General features: G+C 35.7%; 1 protein-coding gene across 2 annotated transcripts; it reads left to right on the top strand.

The window, feature by feature from the left end:
• The first annotated feature begins 96 nt into the window (after positions 1–96).
• On the top strand, positions 97–16,788 carry Es2 (ess-2 splicing factor homolog). 2 transcript variants are annotated; one of them, XM_088226036.1, is made up of 9 exons: positions 97–294; positions 399–555; positions 2,201–2,362; positions 4,820–5,013; positions 6,651–6,830; positions 8,768–8,906; positions 10,993–11,146; positions 12,952–13,092; positions 15,469–16,788. In XM_088226036.1, exons 1-9 carry the CDS (start codon positions 136–138, stop codon positions 15,776–15,778), a joined length of 1,596 nt encoding a protein of 531 aa, XP_088082162.1. In that variant the 5' UTR covers positions 97–135; the 3' UTR covers positions 15,779–16,788. The 2 variants fall into 2 exon arrangements, 1 of the variants encoding a protein (XP_088082162.1); XR_015822265.1 differs by having other exon boundaries at positions 123–294; positions 12,956–13,092; positions 15,469–15,609.
• Positions 16,789–17,979: the final 1,191 nt, after the last annotated feature.

Raw genomic sequence — 17,979 nt, 5'->3', positions numbered from 1 at the left:
CCATCACTTTATCTATCACAGTTTTACTACGTTAAATATTCTTCTATTCTCTGTGGTAGCTTTAACGAAGTCATAGACATTCGTAAACCAAAACGTACAAAAAATATTTTGTTTGACAGCGAGTGACGTATTGTTATGAGTGATCACAAAATGAAAGACAAACCAGGTGAAAAGGCTCTTGAAGCCATTAAAAAGCTAGATAATGAATTGGCAATATTTAAAGCGCCCAAAGGTAGAGCTGTCAAGCGAAAAACGCGTAAAATAAAAGTTCTGGACGAAGATACTTACATTGAGGTTAGAGTTCTGCTTATTTGTAAATTTACATTTTTATACAAATTGCGCCAACAAAATCGTTGACGCCTTATGGAAATGGATTCTAGTTTTTATATGTGTTTTAGGAAATGGCCAGAATCATTCAAAGGGATTTTTTTCCCGATTTGGAGAAGTTAAAAGCTCAAAATGAATTTTTGGACGCAACGGAGAGAAAAGACCACCAAAAGCTTCGCGAATTGTTTATCAAGTACAGCAGTGGACATCGGCCGCCCACAGAAAGATGTGAGTTACGAAATTATATTATTATGGTTTTCACGTTTATCAACTGATTGGTGCTCGCATACATATGATATTTTATCTTCGACTAAGGCAACGTAGGTTGTTTTACCTAACACGATACAGGACCAACCTGCCAATAGCTATGCCGGTATCTCTTTTAAATCATGATTCTCACACTATAGTCCTTAAAATATAGCTTGATTAAAATGACAGCTGCCAAAGTACGTGACTAGTGGTGAGAAAGTAATGACCATGTACACTGATCAAATCGATTTTATCAGTTTTTTTCATGCTAACATTAAACTCTGTTTCCGTAAATTGATGTAAAAACGCAAAAATAAGCCTTTTGTAGTGTGTTTAAGACAATTATTTACTAAAAAATAAGACATTAAATACTTTTTTTCATGAACAACAAATGAATTATTTTTCATTCGATCGATTTACATTGATCAATTTGTCCCATCTTTAACAATTTTGTAAAATGACTTAACCTTGTAAGAACGTCGTTAATAACTAGATTTATTTTTGTTTTAAAGCTGATTTTATATAATTATGTTGATTTATATGTCAAGCATTGTATTAAAAAAATAAATAAACATGCCAGATACTAATAATTTTTCATGTGTTAATATAAATCACTCCTTAGACGGTACTACAAAGCTATGTCGTCACTTTTACTGACAACTGTCATTCTAATCAAGCTATGTTTTAAGGACCATAGGTCTGATTATCTCTGTTATTTTATCTTCTGTCGGCCTCGTGGTGTAATGGTCAGCGCGTTAGCCTGCCACGCAAGAGGTCTCGGGTTCGAATCCCGGCATGGTTGATATGACACATTTATTCAAAAGGGTGTTTTCACACTAGAATATTTCATATTCCCTTCATGTAACAAAAATGATCAAGAAACGCTGCGATTGGTGTACCAATGCAGTGCCCTATGCACCATTAGGTGTGGAAAGGGAATGACGATGTCTTTCTACTTTCTTTTATAATAATTTTCTATGCACAAATATGTCCTTGAAAATACCCATTATAAATATAAATAAATTTATTTTACTTTTTTTTATTACAATGGTTATTTATGTTTTTACTTAGCTGGGCATTTCATTTATGTACAAACCACTATTGTTTATCTATTTCATTTACTGTCTAGCTGCAATCCTCACTCATATTTCCGGTCTCACAACGCTGCAGAAACGGCGAGAAAGAAGTGACTTTATAGAGACATACGAAATACTCATCAGTCACTATAGCTGCCCAAATTTGGATCCCATGTTTGAGCTTAAACAAGACGCTCGTCTTCGAGGCCACAGTCTCAGGCTGGAGAAAACGAGATTCAATCTAAATCCACGGAAGCATTTCCTGAGCAATAGGGTTGTTGATGGTTGGAATAAGATGATCTCAACGTGTCTCAATGGGTTCAAAAATGGACTAGATTTGTTTTTGGAAAATTTAAAGTGCGCCAGCAACTAACTTTCATTTAAATAGATTTAAGCATATCAGCTTTAAGCTACTCCCTTAAAATTAAAATAACAATTAATAATAATAATATTCTTAAATAAACCTCTTAATCACAGGAATCAGTATTCTCCTTTTCTGTTGTAATATCTCCCTACTCATAAATGAATTTGAATGGTTCTCTTTACAGACGCTAGTCCGGCTACATTTGAAACTCCGCACAACGATATTCCCGGGACGCCCAGAGAACCATTCGGATCGGACATTCTCCGAAACTCCACAAACAATCAGAAATCCGACACGAATGAAGATGATAAGTCAAAACCCAAAATTTCTTCAAAACATTCATTGGGTAAGTTCTGCTAACTGTAGTTTTTTTCTCTCCATCTTCGAAATGGAAACCAGGTTGTGTCGTGTTAAAATAATCTTGTATTTCCATATTTTTTTATTTATTTATTTATAAACCATACAACACAAAGTATTTTACAAGTATAATACATATGAATTACATTCCCAGGAGTTGAAACAACTTAATTTGGGACTTAAATAATATTAACATTGAAAAAAACATATTCAGAACAACAAAGAAACGAAGCAAGTTTAGCACCTTTATAACTTGATATAACAACAACAACAACAAACCATCACGCCGTTTCCCCATAAGGCTAGGCAGAGAGGATAGAATGCGCACATTCTTTCTTTGCATACAGATCTCGCTTCCTCTACATTCATACATCTTCTCGTGCACGCGCACCGATTATTCCGACTTTTGACATGTCCATCTTCAAGTATTTATTGGATTTGGTCATGCCATGTCTTTCTCTGTCTTATTTATTTATTTTAAGGAAACAAACAGTTGACAATGAAATAATTTTTTTTTTTTTAAAATACAGTTTAAAGTCAGAACAGCAAAGTTTCTAAATAAAAATCATACATATTATTAAATTGTGTTTCAACAAAAGGATGTGTTTATGTGTATTTGTAAGTGAAGATGTGTGTTTATGTGTATTAATGTGGGAGTAAGTGTTCAGGTGGGTGCATCATTAAATAGTAAGTGGGATCGTATCGCAACCAGAAATATTAAGTCTTAAATTATTTTTAAATAAATTAAGGGGTATGTAAAATATATCAATAGATGAAAAAAAAACATTATAGTTAGAGCAAGAACGATAGAGGAAAGAGTGTTGTGCATAGTTAGTGCTACAGACTGGCAGATGGAATAAATACTTATTTCTTGTCACGCGAAAGGGGACATTAAGATTAATTTTGGAGAGTAGATTAAAAGAGTCTACTTTATTATTTAATAATTTATGTAAATAGCATAACTCAGATACAGTGCGTCTATTGCGTGCGTCAGTGCGTCTTCCTCTATTTCTGCATCCATCAACATTAGCATTGTAAATATTCTTAGCCGTTCTTTCGCTGTCCATTCGCTCTACATGTCCAAACCAGCGCAGAGCTCCTTTCTTGATTTTGTCGATAATGCTTGTCTCAGCCTAACATAATGTACCCATCTCAACATTTGTGCATCTATCGTACATAGTATTACCACACATTCGCCTGAGAGATCGCATTTCGACACGACAATATACAAGGTGGCGCAAAAATCATCACCCTATCGGAAGATGCCATAACTTTCGCAAATGGCGGCAAATGTTAGTTCTGCTTTGACATTGGTGGCATGTGTGGTTGACATGGTTCTTAAACCTCGGAAAAATTATTTCGATTTTAACACGACATGCATTTTAATAAGCACATGCACTGATTAGATTATGAAAATATTTTATGTTTGAGAAATAGTTGAAAAAGGGGGGAGGGGATGAAGGGAGGAGCTTGAGTTTAATAGGTTTAGGGTGACCATTACATTACATTTGCATGTTGGTTTAATTGGTGTCCTGGCGAAGAGATGGGTACGTCTCGAAACCGGTAGACATAGAAAAGTCGGTAAGTGGTTATATATGATATACGATATACTATATTATATGATATACAAATATTTAATAACATTTAATTAAAAATAAATAGTTTTGGAGTGACAGAGGCAATGTGTCATAATGATTCCGTTATATTAACGTAATTAGCGCCAGAAAATATTATAAATTTATGATATTCAGGTGAGACTGTTGAGGGGGATTGTACCGGATAGCATAATCCGTGAGGCGAAACATATGGGCGAAGGTGTATATTTTAAATTCTGTAATGTCCTGCCGGTAAAACAACTTTGTGACCACAAATTGATTGTAGATCACTTTGTTGATCCGGAATATAAAAAAAGAGTTTCCCACACTCACAACCCTAGATTAAAAACTAAGGGCTCCCTGTCTGTTCCCCGAATTACAAATTACTTCGGAGAGCGAACATTAAATTGCGTTGTTCCAAGATTGTTCAATGATCTCCCACAAACCATCATTAACATGAAAAATCTTCAAATGAAAAAAAAAGAACTGAAGAAATATCTTCTAGATACTTTATAGTGCCTGTTTATAAATAAATCTGTAAAATATAAATAATATAAATGTTATATAAACCTGTCATAAAAAAAAAATTTAAAATGTGTCCCACCGAAAAGTCTTTAGACTTAGTGGGTAACAAATTATTATATGTATTTTTTAATTATAAAATAAACGCTGCTCTGCAGCACTGAAACATAAACAGTACTACAGACAGTAAAGTAAATCAGGTAAAGTTTGGTAAAGAATTGCTTTAAAAGTTTCAATATGGATAAATTATAAAAACCTGCATTATTGTATACAATCTGTGAAATCCCGCACATGTGTCTCGTGCTATTTATTACATGCGTCTCTTCCAGACTGGTATTTGGCGGAGCACACCAGCGAAGACAACAGTTCCTTCCAGTCTCTCATGGAGGACATGGGCAGGAGGAGCCGCGCCCGGTTCCAGGAGCAGCTGCGTGAGGAGTTGGACAGCCAGATGAGGCTGCTGACGGCGTGCGCCCTGCCCTCCATACAAGACCAGGCGGACACCACCAGCAAGCCGCAGGAGGTATTGCCCTTTCAACATTACTGTTGGATAAGCCGACAATCTATACTACGGCTACCGTAATGCCATTTTCCTTTTTCTATATCCATGGGTGTTGGCTCATAGGACACTGCTTAAAATTCTGAGAAAAATAGTATATAGCGGCAAAATGATCTGACGGTTTTACAGTAAAAATAACAAAAAATGAAAAGTGATGTGAGTGAATTGGATAATTTATATAGCGGCATTTTTGTGAAAATCACCTCAAGGGCGCCGTACAATAAATAAATATCCCAGCACGTCTTGCAGCTACAGAGCGCATGGACGGTTGGGATTCTAGAATCCGAGCTAGATAACAGCACGTCTTGCAGCTACAGAGCGCATGGACAATAAGAAATCTAGCCCCTATTTACATTTTTATTTTTAAAATTTTTATTTGACAATGAAGTTTAGAGTTTAAGTGATATTTAAAAAAACTAAATAAAAAACAAATTTAGAAAATTAGAAGTTAGTTTACAACAAGTCTTGCAGCTACTGAGCGCATGGACGGTTGAAATTCTAGACCCTATTTACTACATTTAGATATTTGATAGTTGATAACATTTACATAATATGATAAAAATAATATGATAGCTTACATCACAAAAAGTCTTGCAGCTACAAAACGCATCGGCGAATGGACCTTCAATAACATAAGAATGATTTTACGAATGATTTTTTTTTGATTTTTTAACACAAAGGTCAACAGATGGAAGAGTTGAGGAAATGTGGATGTTCAAACATGGGCAGAATGGTGAATGTTACACAGTGTGTAAAGTGGGAACTTAAACCTTCCAATAACAGGTCATAAGCCCTGTAAATGCCTAAACTTCCATATTCCCTTCCCAAAAATGTTTTCCCTCTCTGTTGAAATGAATTCAAACAGGTTGTACCTAGTTAGGCAGACTAGACATGATCCAGAGAAATCTATCGAAATGGTTATTTTTGTTAATAAACCGCGATTATTATTATATTAGATCTATAACTTGAAAACTAGGTGCACTCTAGCAAATCATTGACATACATGTTATTTTAAAGATCTATTCATAAGCTGTCAAAATTAGTCAACAGTGTTTGATTTGCATCATATTTTTTTAAAATCATTGGAAATTGGCGAAAAAAACAGCATTTGTGAGAAGTTTTGCTGAGTCACTTTTTTGCAAAGAAAACCACAGCCGAAAGTCATCGTTTGCTCATGGAATTGTATGGCGAACATGCTCTTGCTAAATCAGTGTTTCGGGGGGTTTCAACACTTTAAAAGTGGTGATTTTGATATCAAAGACTGCCTTCTGACTTTTATTTGTTTCGGTCGATGCAGAATTTACTTTCCGGAATACGCTTCCTTTCAGTCCAAGACACCAAAAATTGGCTCGATTCGTTCTTTGATTCAAAAGACAACAGGCTTTTTTGGGATGACATCCACAAATTGCCAGAAAGATTAGGAAATGTTGTAACTTCCGATAGACAATACTTTGATCAACAGAATTGTACAAGATTTTCTTTAATAAATGCTTAAATTTCCTAAAGAAATTCCGGTTTATAAGTTATAGACCCAATACATACATAATAAAACCATCAAAATATCAAACCGCAAGTTGTCTGATCAGTTTGAAACATTCCAGATAGATACGTGGGCGTACAAGGCTAAGAACTACATAATGTACGTCCCCGACGGGCAGCCCCCGATCGAGGGTTCCGGGAAGGAGAGACAGCAAGTCGTCCACTCCAACACGAGGCTCCAAGCCGAGCCCTTTGACCATGTCAGGAGCAAGGAAACAATCACGCAGATCGCCAAGAGTCAGGTGAGATTGGGAATCTTATTAAATAGGTATATTTATTTGCTATTTTTTGTATAGAATCCACTTTTAGGTGTAACCGAATTGAATCTATACAACCAAAATTTTTATCGTATTGCAATTTTAGACGGTTGACTCAGAATACAGGTCCAGATGAGTCTATAAACTTACCTAAACTCCAAACTCTCCAAACTCGGAGGAACATGGCTGATGCCATTTTTATGTATAAAACTTTGAATAACATGATAGATTGCCCTAAGATTCTGTCACTTATTAATTTTAGAGTAACGCAGACCAGAAACCCAGTAACGCAGACCAGAAACCAATCTATTTTTAAAATTTCTAAATGTAAAACTAAATCTTTTCAAAATTCATTTGTAAATAGAACCTGCCATATGTGTAATCAGAAATTGTATTGATATTAATAACATATCTTTAACTTTCTTTAAAAGTGAAATTTCCAAAAATAATTAAAGTTATGATGTTGCGCCTTGAATCCGCAGCCTATATTATGCAGGTGATGTGCAGTTCTGTATGTAGGCACATAATAAATGAACACTGTATGGTCAACTATAGTTGTATTATTTATTGTAATGTGCAACTGTGTGACCAATATTCATTTACATTTCTAGTAATATTATAAGTTTTGTATGATTACTTATTTTATGTTATGTATAATTTTTATGTGACAACATTTACAATGACAATATTATGTGGAAGCCTCTAATTGGACTTTATGATATGTATTTATGGTATAATTGATTCTTATAAATGTATAAATGTCTGTTGGCTTTCCAATGAAATAAAATAAAATAAAAATAAACAGAGCCGGTAGCCATGCGGAGCAGAGGCCTGGAAAATAATTATGCGTTTGAATGAACGCTCTTACGTGGCACTGAAAATTAAATAAACACCTTGCTAAATGGAACCATTCTGAAACTTCTAGATGTAGGTTTTGCAGTACAGATGATTCTATGTGAATGTGATGGTTTGTTTCACAAAAGAAGCTGCATTAACAGCCCGATACTTATAGGACCTGGGCTTGGATGAGTAAAGATAGCAATAGATATGAGGGCCCTCGCCTTCCACTCAGTAGCTCAGAGGGCGAAAATTAATTTATGGGGATCTTTCACAACAGACCTACACAGGCCGCAGTGACATCTAGAGCTTAAATAGAACTATCTTCAAAAATAAGAATTGTAACGTACGCATTACCACAATTCGCTGGTTTGTCCCCTGTCTGCCGCAGTCAGAAAGGATTTTTCCACCCGGACCAAGTGGAAGGAGGAACTGAGTAAAACACTTGTTCACTGTTCAGAGTTTGGAACTCAACTGATTTATTCATTATTTATTTTTAATTGCACGGCTTATAAAGCCAGCCGTAACGCTGCGTCGGCTGGGAGAGAGGAAGGGGTAGCATTTTCCCCTCCCACTCGAGGTACACTGCCTCGTAAATAGTGGCGCACCCCGCCCATACGGGCCATTACAACGATAGCTGTGACGCACGCAATATGTTAAACTTGATTTAACAGTCCTTTTTAGGGCCTTACACAATCTGATTTATAACACATACAACAAAGACAAATAAACATTACTACATATATGAATGACCGCAACATAGTAAACAACATTTTATAAGATACTTTCATAATCCGTTTTTCAAAACAGTCCTAACTCTATATCTTCCCCGGTATCGCTAAGGCCAGACCCGAAAGCGAACATCTATTTATTGGGGGTCTAGCACTCAGCTTACAGATACCGGGGTCCCTAGCTAGAACTTTCATATCTCGCCCGTCCAGAACAAGAATACTGACATTCACACACTTTGCAGGATGTAAATTTTGTAATAGGTACGGCGAATCGACCGTATCATTTAGAATTTCGAAAATAAAAATTCAATCACATGTAAAATTTCTTTTAAACTGTGAATATGATTGTTTTAGGAACGTATTCTCAGTGGTCGAATAGGCGTTGATGGAAGCACTTTACTTGACGGAAAGTACCAGCAGAGAACGGGAGGGTTGGGCGGTGGGTTGGGCGGTGGGTTGGGGGGTCTTGGCTCTGGGCAAGATGTTAACGCAGGTGTGTATATACAGTAAAATCCCCTTTTTACGTTTTTCAAGGGAGCAAGAAAAAAGTGTAAAACTGAGGAAAACACTAATGTTAGGAAATGAAAAATGTATGGAAAAAATAGGAATTACATCAAAATAAAATTGATTTGCTACACTTATTATAGTGTACATATACTTCCAGAAAAATTGTAAACACGGTGATAAGTGGAATTTCATAGTATTTTTTGTAGACAAGAATGTTACACAGTGTGTAAAGTGGCCACTTAAACCAGCCATTGACAGGTCATAAGCCCTGTAGATGCCTAGACTTCCATATTACCTTCTCTTAAATGTTCTTCATCTCTGTTGTAATATGTTAATATAAACAGCTCCCCGGGGAGTTGAATCCAGTTCTTGTCTACAAAAAATTTGGACAAACTCAAAATATTGTTGATAAATTACCTGGTCCATGAAGAAGTATAGAAATTGAAAAAATAACATTTTCAGGCGTTGCCTAGCATGCAGGTGAAATAATTCAATTAGATGAGTCTCACTCGCATAAATAAAGGTTTCAGCTCTTTAGCTTCACAAACATCAACAGATGAAAGAATTGAAGGAATATAGATGTTCAAATATAGGCAGAACGGTGAATGTTACACAGTGTGTAAAGTGGCCACTTAAACCAGCCATTGACAGGTCATAAGCCCTGTAGATGCCTAGACTTCCATATACCTTCTCTTAAATGTTCTTCATCTCTGTTGTAATATGTTAGTATTTTTTTTACTTATTGATTTCACTAAAAATATTTTTTTATTTTTTCAAACAATATTATGTAATCTGTTTTTTTTTTTATTTAAAAACAGCGTGTCAAAATTATTTTATGTGTAAATAAAAAAAAATGAAAATAAAATTTTGAATATGCATAATATTTTTATAACATAGAATAATTTTTCCCCTAAATGTTGGGAAATTTTATTTATATGGTATCACTTTTTTTTCTATGGCATCACTAAAAATAACTGTCATATAGATCGCGGCAAATTGTTTCCACTTTTATGACAACTTTTTATACCATCTCTTTTATAACTTTAAATATTTCCATTGTTATGTTTTGAACATCGCAATTTATTGATATTAAAACTTTACTGTTCCGAAACGTTTGTCAACTGCGTATTATGATTTGTAGAAGTCAATATGACGCTTTTGTCCCAATGAAAACTAAAACTAACCCTAAAGGAAGACACTTAAACATAAAGGTCAATTACACTGCACCTCCTTTGAATTTAGGTTAAGACAATAATTTATTCTTTATTAGTTGTTTACCTGTTTTTATTCTTCTTTTGCGTGGCATACGCGGTGGCGAGCGGCCGCGGCATCATTATTAAGATAATTTTTGCTTTTTTGACACATTAAAAGAATTCCAAAAAATTTTAAACGCATAACCGGGGTGAGGAAAAATGTAAAAAACGTTAATTAGGGGGAATATTCGTAAGAGAATGTATAAAGAAAAATGGGTCCTGAACATTTTGGTGTAAAATTGAGGAATGTAAAAACGAGGTTTTACTGTAGTTTATTATATATTTGGCGGCCTCCGTGGTGTAGTGGTCAAGACGCTTGACTCACGCACGGAAGGTTCCGGGTTCGATTCCCGGTGAGAACACAAAAATTAAAATGTGATTTTTCTCAAGCCTGGGTGCTCTGTGATGTAATTCACTACTGTAATTAGGCCTCCTGGCCTGTTGTGGTGCAAAAAAAATAAAAAAAATGTAAAATAAATAAATTTAAAAAAAAAGTTATATTTCATGACCATCCAATATAAATTATTGAAATTAGCGATCAATATACACTATAAAATATTGTGTTATGAAAAAATGATCAGACTTCGATATTTTATACGTGCTTTAGATTAATGGAACGTTTTGGTATGATTTTTTCCAGATAATGATGTCTCTCAATACTGGTTTTAAATTTGCTTGTTTGACTTATAACTCTATTTTATCGGATGTGCGATATGTCCGTGGTTCAACCGGCCCTTAGTCAGTTAAATCCAGTCTTCACTCGTGTAATAATAGTAAAATAAATCCAAACATTATTATTAAAATAATTTCTCCTTACAGGTGGGACCCGCTTGCTACCGATGTCCACAGCTCACTCTTTGGTACGCACCCCTTCCCCCTGCCCCGGCGCCCCCGGGGAGTCTCCCCTCATGACCTGGGGGGAGATAGAGGGGACCCCCTTCCGCCTTGACGGGGGCGACACCCCGCTACCCGGGTAACACCAACTTTTTATTAACTTATAAAATATGCAAAAAATAACTTGATCAGACCAAACTAATAAGGAGTAATTGTTGTTTGGTGGCTAATTTCTAATACAAACAAAAAATCATCAAACAATTGCATTGGTTAATTGGCAGAATTAAATTTTAATTTTAAAAGGGACCTCAGTGAATCTGCCTTTTGGGCCTTACTTTTTCTGTCCTTCGGGCCACAGTTAATCGGCCCTATGTAATGTATTTATTTAAGATAGTTGTACAAAAAAATGTATAAATTTGAGCGACTAATTAAACCTTTACTTAAAAACAATGTATGTGTATACATATATTAAACATATGTATCTTCTTCTTCTTATGGTTGCTCTCCCCGATGGAGGTTGGAAATCATCATTGCGATTTGTACTTTATTGGCAGCTGCCCTGAACAAGGACTGAGTGCTGCAATGGAACCAGTCGCGCAAGTTCTTAAGCCAAGAGATGCGCCTTCTACCTGCACTGCGTCTCCCTTCGATCCTTCCCTGTAGAATGACTTGTAAAATTTTATATTTTTCGCCTCTCATCACATGCCCAAAGTACTCAAGTTTTCTTTTCTTTATGGTCTTCAGTACCTCTTTATCTTTTTCCATCCGTCGGAGAACATCATCGTTTCGGACTCTATCCACCCAGGAGATTTTTAATATCCTCCTGTAGCACCACATTTCAAAGGCTTCGATCTTTTTTGAAGTGTTTGGGTGAGTGTCCACGTTTCGACGCCGTAAAAAAGTACCAAGAAGACGTAACATCGAGTAATGCGCATTCGGAGGTCTAAATTAAAGTCTCTACTGCAAAGAAGGTCACGCATCCTGAAAAAGCAGTCTCGCGCCACCTCTATTCTGACTTTGATCTCTTGCGAGTCATCCCATTTATCATTCAGCCAGCATCCTCAATATTTATATTGATGAACTTGCTCAATAAACTGCGCTCCAAGTTTTAAAGTAATTGGAAAAGTTTGTGGCTTTTTCCGAATAACCATACATTTAGTCTTGGAAATATTCATCTCTAGCCCTTTATTCAAACTTGCCGTGTAAACTTTGTCCAATAATAGTTGCAGGCTTTCCATACTATCTGCTAGAAGGACAGTATCATCCGCGTATCGGATATTGTTTATAATTTGTCCATTTATGCTAATGCCGTTTGTTAGTTCATTTAGTGCATTTCTAAAAATGGCTTCCGAGTACATATTAAAAAGGAGAGGAGACAGAATGCATCCTTGCCGGACTCCTCGACGTATGTCTATATCCGATGTCAATTCATCATCCACTTTCACTGCAGCTTTTTGATGCCAGTATAGGTTACCAATTATCCTTATATCTCGAGAATCTAGGTTGTTTATTTTTAAAATTTCTTTGTGATGTACTTTGTCAAAAGCTTTGGCATAGTCTATGAAACATGCATATACATCTACGTTCATGTCGCGGCATCTTTCAACAAGCAATTGAATACAACAGAGAGCTTCTCTTGTACCATATCCATTCCTAAAACCAAATTGTGTTTCGCTAAAATTTTCCTTTTTTCACTTTTTATATATTCTTCCGTGAATGATTTTCAGAATGTGGCTCATAAGACTTATATACATACATATATATAAACATATATATATATAAACATAATTTTCAAAACTAAACATTGTTATTAAATCCAGACGCTTTCCTCAATCACATCAGTAGGGTTTCAATTATTTTCTGTAAGTGACATAAAGTAACATTAGAGACACAGTGATATGTATTTATTCTGAATTGATTATATAACAAACCTCATCTTTTTAGAAAGGCGGCAGGAGCATCATTCAAGATGGCCACGGTCCCGAAGCGTGAGCAGCTGGCTCTAGCTCTGGCAGAAAAGGCCGGCCAGAGGCATCGCGCCATGAAGCTGAAGGCCATGGAAGTTGCCAAAAGAAATATGCTCACGTAAGTACACAGTTCATCGTACCCGGTCAATATTTAATGCACCAACTTTAGTTATTTTCTCAATGAACAAGGTCCTGGTACCGTAACTAATGTATGGAATTAGAAAAACGAGGGTATGCTGAATGCTGTCGAAATGCGATCTCTCGAGAAACTATGTAAGACAGGACGAAATCAACAAATTACAACAGGGATGGAGAATACCTTAAAGAAGGGAATATGAAAGTCTTATTACCTGTCATTGGCTGGTTTATGTTGCCACTTAACACACTGTGTAACATTCACCATTTTGCCTCCTGCATTTCTCCATCCCTGTTGTAATTTGTTAATCTTTATGACTCCCGAGGGGGTGAAATCCAATCTTTTTAATTATTTCATATTTAGTCAAATTTATTGGGTATTCAAGGAATCACCTTGTAAGGTACGTAAGGGGTGCCTCGCAAAAAATCAAATCCCCACCATCCTCTTATCTCGAGGACGAGCTCTGCGTGGAAACTCGATTTCTTCTTTCTTTATCAGAAGCATCTAATAAGAGTATTGTTATGTCCTGGATACCTAGCTATTGTAGTATTCCCGGGAACGAAAAAGTGGACGCGTTAGCAAAGGAGGCGGTCCACTCCGGGGATCCTGCCTACAGTTATTTACTACCACTGGGAGATCTCCTTGTTATGACGAAGAAGAAGCAACTTCTCACATGGCACGAATATTGGGACGCCTCTTCCCAAGCCAAGGGTAGACATCTTTTCCTACTGAGGTCAAATGTAACAAAAAAGTCTTGGTTTTCCAAAGTGATTCTGAATAAGTTTGAAACATCCTCCATATGAACTGGGCACTGCTGCAATGGTTCTCACCTGTTTAGAATCCATGTCCGGGACTCTGCCATTTGCGAATGTCAGCTTGATGAAGATTTGAACCATGTTTTTTTTGTATAAATGATTGTTATCTGATTTCCTATCCGACCTCTCTGATATTAATATCTCATTCCCTATTCATATTCTAACTCTCCCCACCCAATAAACGTGTATTTAAAATCCTATGTAAATATCTAGTTATAAATGGTGTAAAGCTGTAAATATGTTCTATTATTATATGTATAATATACATATAATAATATAACTTTCTTCTTCAATCAGACATTAACTCTTTTAACCGATGGTGTAAAGTCAATAAATTAGAACTAAATATTAAAAAATGCAAAATAATATCATTTCATAGAACAAAACAACCAATTTCCTTCGAGTACCTATTAGAAAACTCCAAAATTGATGTAGTCAAGTCCATCAGAGATTTAGGAGTTGTTTTGGACTATAAACTGACATACAACGAGCATATAGATAATACAGTAAATAAATCACTGAAATTACTTGGCTTCATTAACAGAATATCCTCTGATTTTACTAATGTCCGTACAATCAAAACTCTTTATTTCTCAACTGTTCGCCCTCTTCTTGAATATGCCTCAGTGGTCTGGTCTCCATTCTATGTCAATCGCATAAATCACATTGAATCAGTCCAACATCGATTGCTTCGAAAAATAGCGTGGATGCTTGGACTAGAGAGAGATAATTATTCTTATGCTGAAATAGAGTCAATGTTAAATATTTCTAGTCTACAAAAACGTAGAACTAATATTGACTCCATATATATGTTCGCCATACTAAATGGTATAATCGATGTTCCATCATTACTGGGACAAGTAAAATTCAATATTCCGACTCGTAGATTGAGAAACAATGAAGTACTGTTCATCGATCAGCATAGAACAAACTATGGCCTAAATTCTCCAATGACCCGCCTTTGTCGTATTGTTAACTCAAGACAAGATCTGGACTTTTTTGGTTTAAGTTTACAACGATTTGAACGAGCACTAAATAAATAGTCCAGATCTTGTCTCGATGTCCCTTATGTTTGTCAATGCTTCTTTCTTTTTTTTTTTTTAAATGTTTTAAACTATTCTTTTAATGTAATATTTAAAACTTATAAATTGTATACATGGACAATGTCCGTTAATAAATAAATAAATAAATGTATATATTATATTAAATACTAACTTGTATATATTATGTTACTAACACATGTGTAAATATGTAAAAAAAAAAAATAAGTTCAGAGGTGAAAAGGCCATAAAAAAACGAAGAAGAAATTTATTGGGTCATTTAGCCATTTTATTTTATATAATTTGTTTTTTTTTTGCATTTGTTTATTTTGTATAGTATATCATTTTACAGGACTGGGCCATTGGCAAATCTCCTCCTTCAAGCCTAAGTCGGCGAGCGCTCTCACATCCTCCATCTTTTTGCGATATAAAGCATCACATTCACATACAACACGTATAGGTGTTTCAAGATGTGCTTGTTCAAACACGTAATTATTTTCCAGGCCTTCGCCCCGCATGGCCACCGGCTCTGTCACAGACCGCCTGGCCTCCATGTCTCCCGCGGCCCAGCGCCTCGCCACGACGCACCTCAAGCGCCCCCTCGTGCCCTCGCCGAGCCCCAAGCGCCGGGCCCCGACCCCCTCGACCTCCATCCTGCGAGCCACCCCTGACACCGCGAGGAGGAAACAGAGCAGCCAGGACAGGCCGGCCACGGCCAATGTGGACGAGAAGAAGAAGAAGACGCTGACTGATGACCTGCTGAATATCAACCTGCCGAAACGAAGACTCAAGGCTTCGGACTTCTTTACGTAGATCCATTCAAGACGAGAGCGGAAATATCCATTCATTTCTTATTTGATTATAATGGCGATTTAGATGCAGATATATTATTTTTTTAATGTACATATTTTTTATAATTATTGTAATTAAATTAGGGAAATGCCCCAGTCTTGTCTTTCTGGTTAGCTTATTTCACTTATTTATTATTCCATTGATTAAAAATTCGAATTTATAAAAAAAAGATTGTGACGGCCATTTTTTCTCTCCTGTCAAAACAATATACTCCTAATTTCAATGATATATATTTACGCTCTAATAGGACATAACGGTGAAATAAACAATAAATCTATCTGTGGTAAATAATTCCTTTGCCTGCAATGATGTAACATCGTGTTACCACAAGCAAAAGACGGAATATTCTAAAGTTCGGACATTTGAAAAATAAACATATAATTTAGCCCTGTTTGAGCAAAATAAATTTTAAATCATAAATACACCGGTCATCTTACATGTATGCATCCCCCATCACTGTCAATAACCGACTGAATCCGCCACCGACCGAAGGTAGCCTCCCGTTTACACCGGGCAGCCTGACTGCGGTAGACGGCCATTGACAAACCCTCACAAACTCGTAACAACGCATATGTTACAATTACTATTACGCATTGTTGAATTATTAATAAAACAAAGATTATGAGTCCAACAGGATGAGACATTTTCATTAACAATAGTAAAATCGAAGTGGTGATGAATACATTTATCTAGGACACAAAGTCAATCTTAGTAAAGATAACCAGATAGCGGAGTTACCAAGAAGAATAGGGCTAAGTTGGGCTGCTTTCGGCAAACTGAAATATGTTGTTGAATTTGGTTTACCAAAGCAATGGCCTATGCACCGCTGGCTGCAGAAAAAGGAAATGATGATAAGGTGTGACAATAGGCACCACATTCACACTTTCAATAATATATTGGCATTTCATAATATTAAGTTCTTAGTGTGTACTACGTTTATACTTTAAATGAATAAACTGTAATAATCCCTACAAGCGAATTTCATTCTGAGAATCACCTTCATTGCAAATTGGAAATATTTATTTATTTCAACGGCTTACGCCTTTGGCAAAGTATAAAATAATATTGAAAAACAATTATAATGAAACAAAACACCTAGATAGATACATAGATACATGAAATAAAATCAGCAGAAAATAAGAAAATAATAAAGGAAAATTAAATATAAAAAGTAGTGAAGTAACAGAGGCGATGTATCATAGCATAAACAGTAAAACAAGTATAACACTTGGTACATTTTTATAATTTAGAAAAGAAGTGATTAAAATGTAATGATTTTAGTTTGTATAAAGATAAATTAAATAAGTCTAGGTTTCCATGTTTGTTTGCTAACATGTGGAACCGTGGAATAGGTGAGTATTTGGCATAGTTTGAACTATGCAAATCAACAGCAAAAGAAGTATTTTGTCTCGTCCCACGCTGTCTCACATAAAAATTCACGCAATTCAAAAGTTCGGGACTGTCAAGAACATTATTTAATAACTTGAAAAGCAGCACTAAATCTGAAATTTCGCTTCTATCACTAGTATAATATTGTCTATGTAAATTTAATGCTGCGTGTTGTGGCCAGCGATTTGATTTTACGCGATGATTATCCCTGTCAAGAAGGGATAAATTAAATTGATTCATGACAGCACATTTAATTGAATTCTTCGTTTAGATGTGTAGTTAAATTTCTCGCCCAAAGATGGCGGGCATCGTTTTCGCTCGGTCGGTATCACCGCGCCTGAGAAAAATCCGTGTTGTGATAAACAGAAGCCAATTTGACAATTTCTGTTCCTTTGACTCTTTCTCATTTTGAAATTAGATGTACATAATATGCATAAAAAAGTTAAACTAAGCACATAATATTTATTTAATAATTTATTAAGGTCCCTTTATTAATTCTTATATTAAGTCATAAAAAAATTACATTCAGAAATGATACTCAATTAAAATTTTGTTGAAAGTTGTCTTTTTATTATATTATAGAATTAAGAATAGTCCAGAAACCGCATACGCGCATAAAACAGAAGGCGACTAAACTACTCTTAAAGGAGCAGTTTTATGTTTTGACTCATTAGTTTCTTTGCAGACGTCGCTAAGTACGCAACTCCCGATTTGAATTAAACTATGCCATGTTGTGTCGTTTTAAAGTGTAGAAATACTGCTGGGATCTTAAG

The sequence above is a fragment of the Micrasema longulum genome, unplaced genomic scaffold, assembly GCF_059751315.1.
Source record: "Micrasema longulum isolate JH-2025_06_02 unplaced genomic scaffold, ASM5975131v1 h1tg000403l, whole genome shotgun sequence".
Lineage (NCBI taxonomy): Eukaryota > Metazoa > Arthropoda > Insecta > Trichoptera > Brachycentridae > Micrasema > Micrasema longulum.
This window is presented reverse-complemented; position numbering and strand designations above follow the sequence as displayed.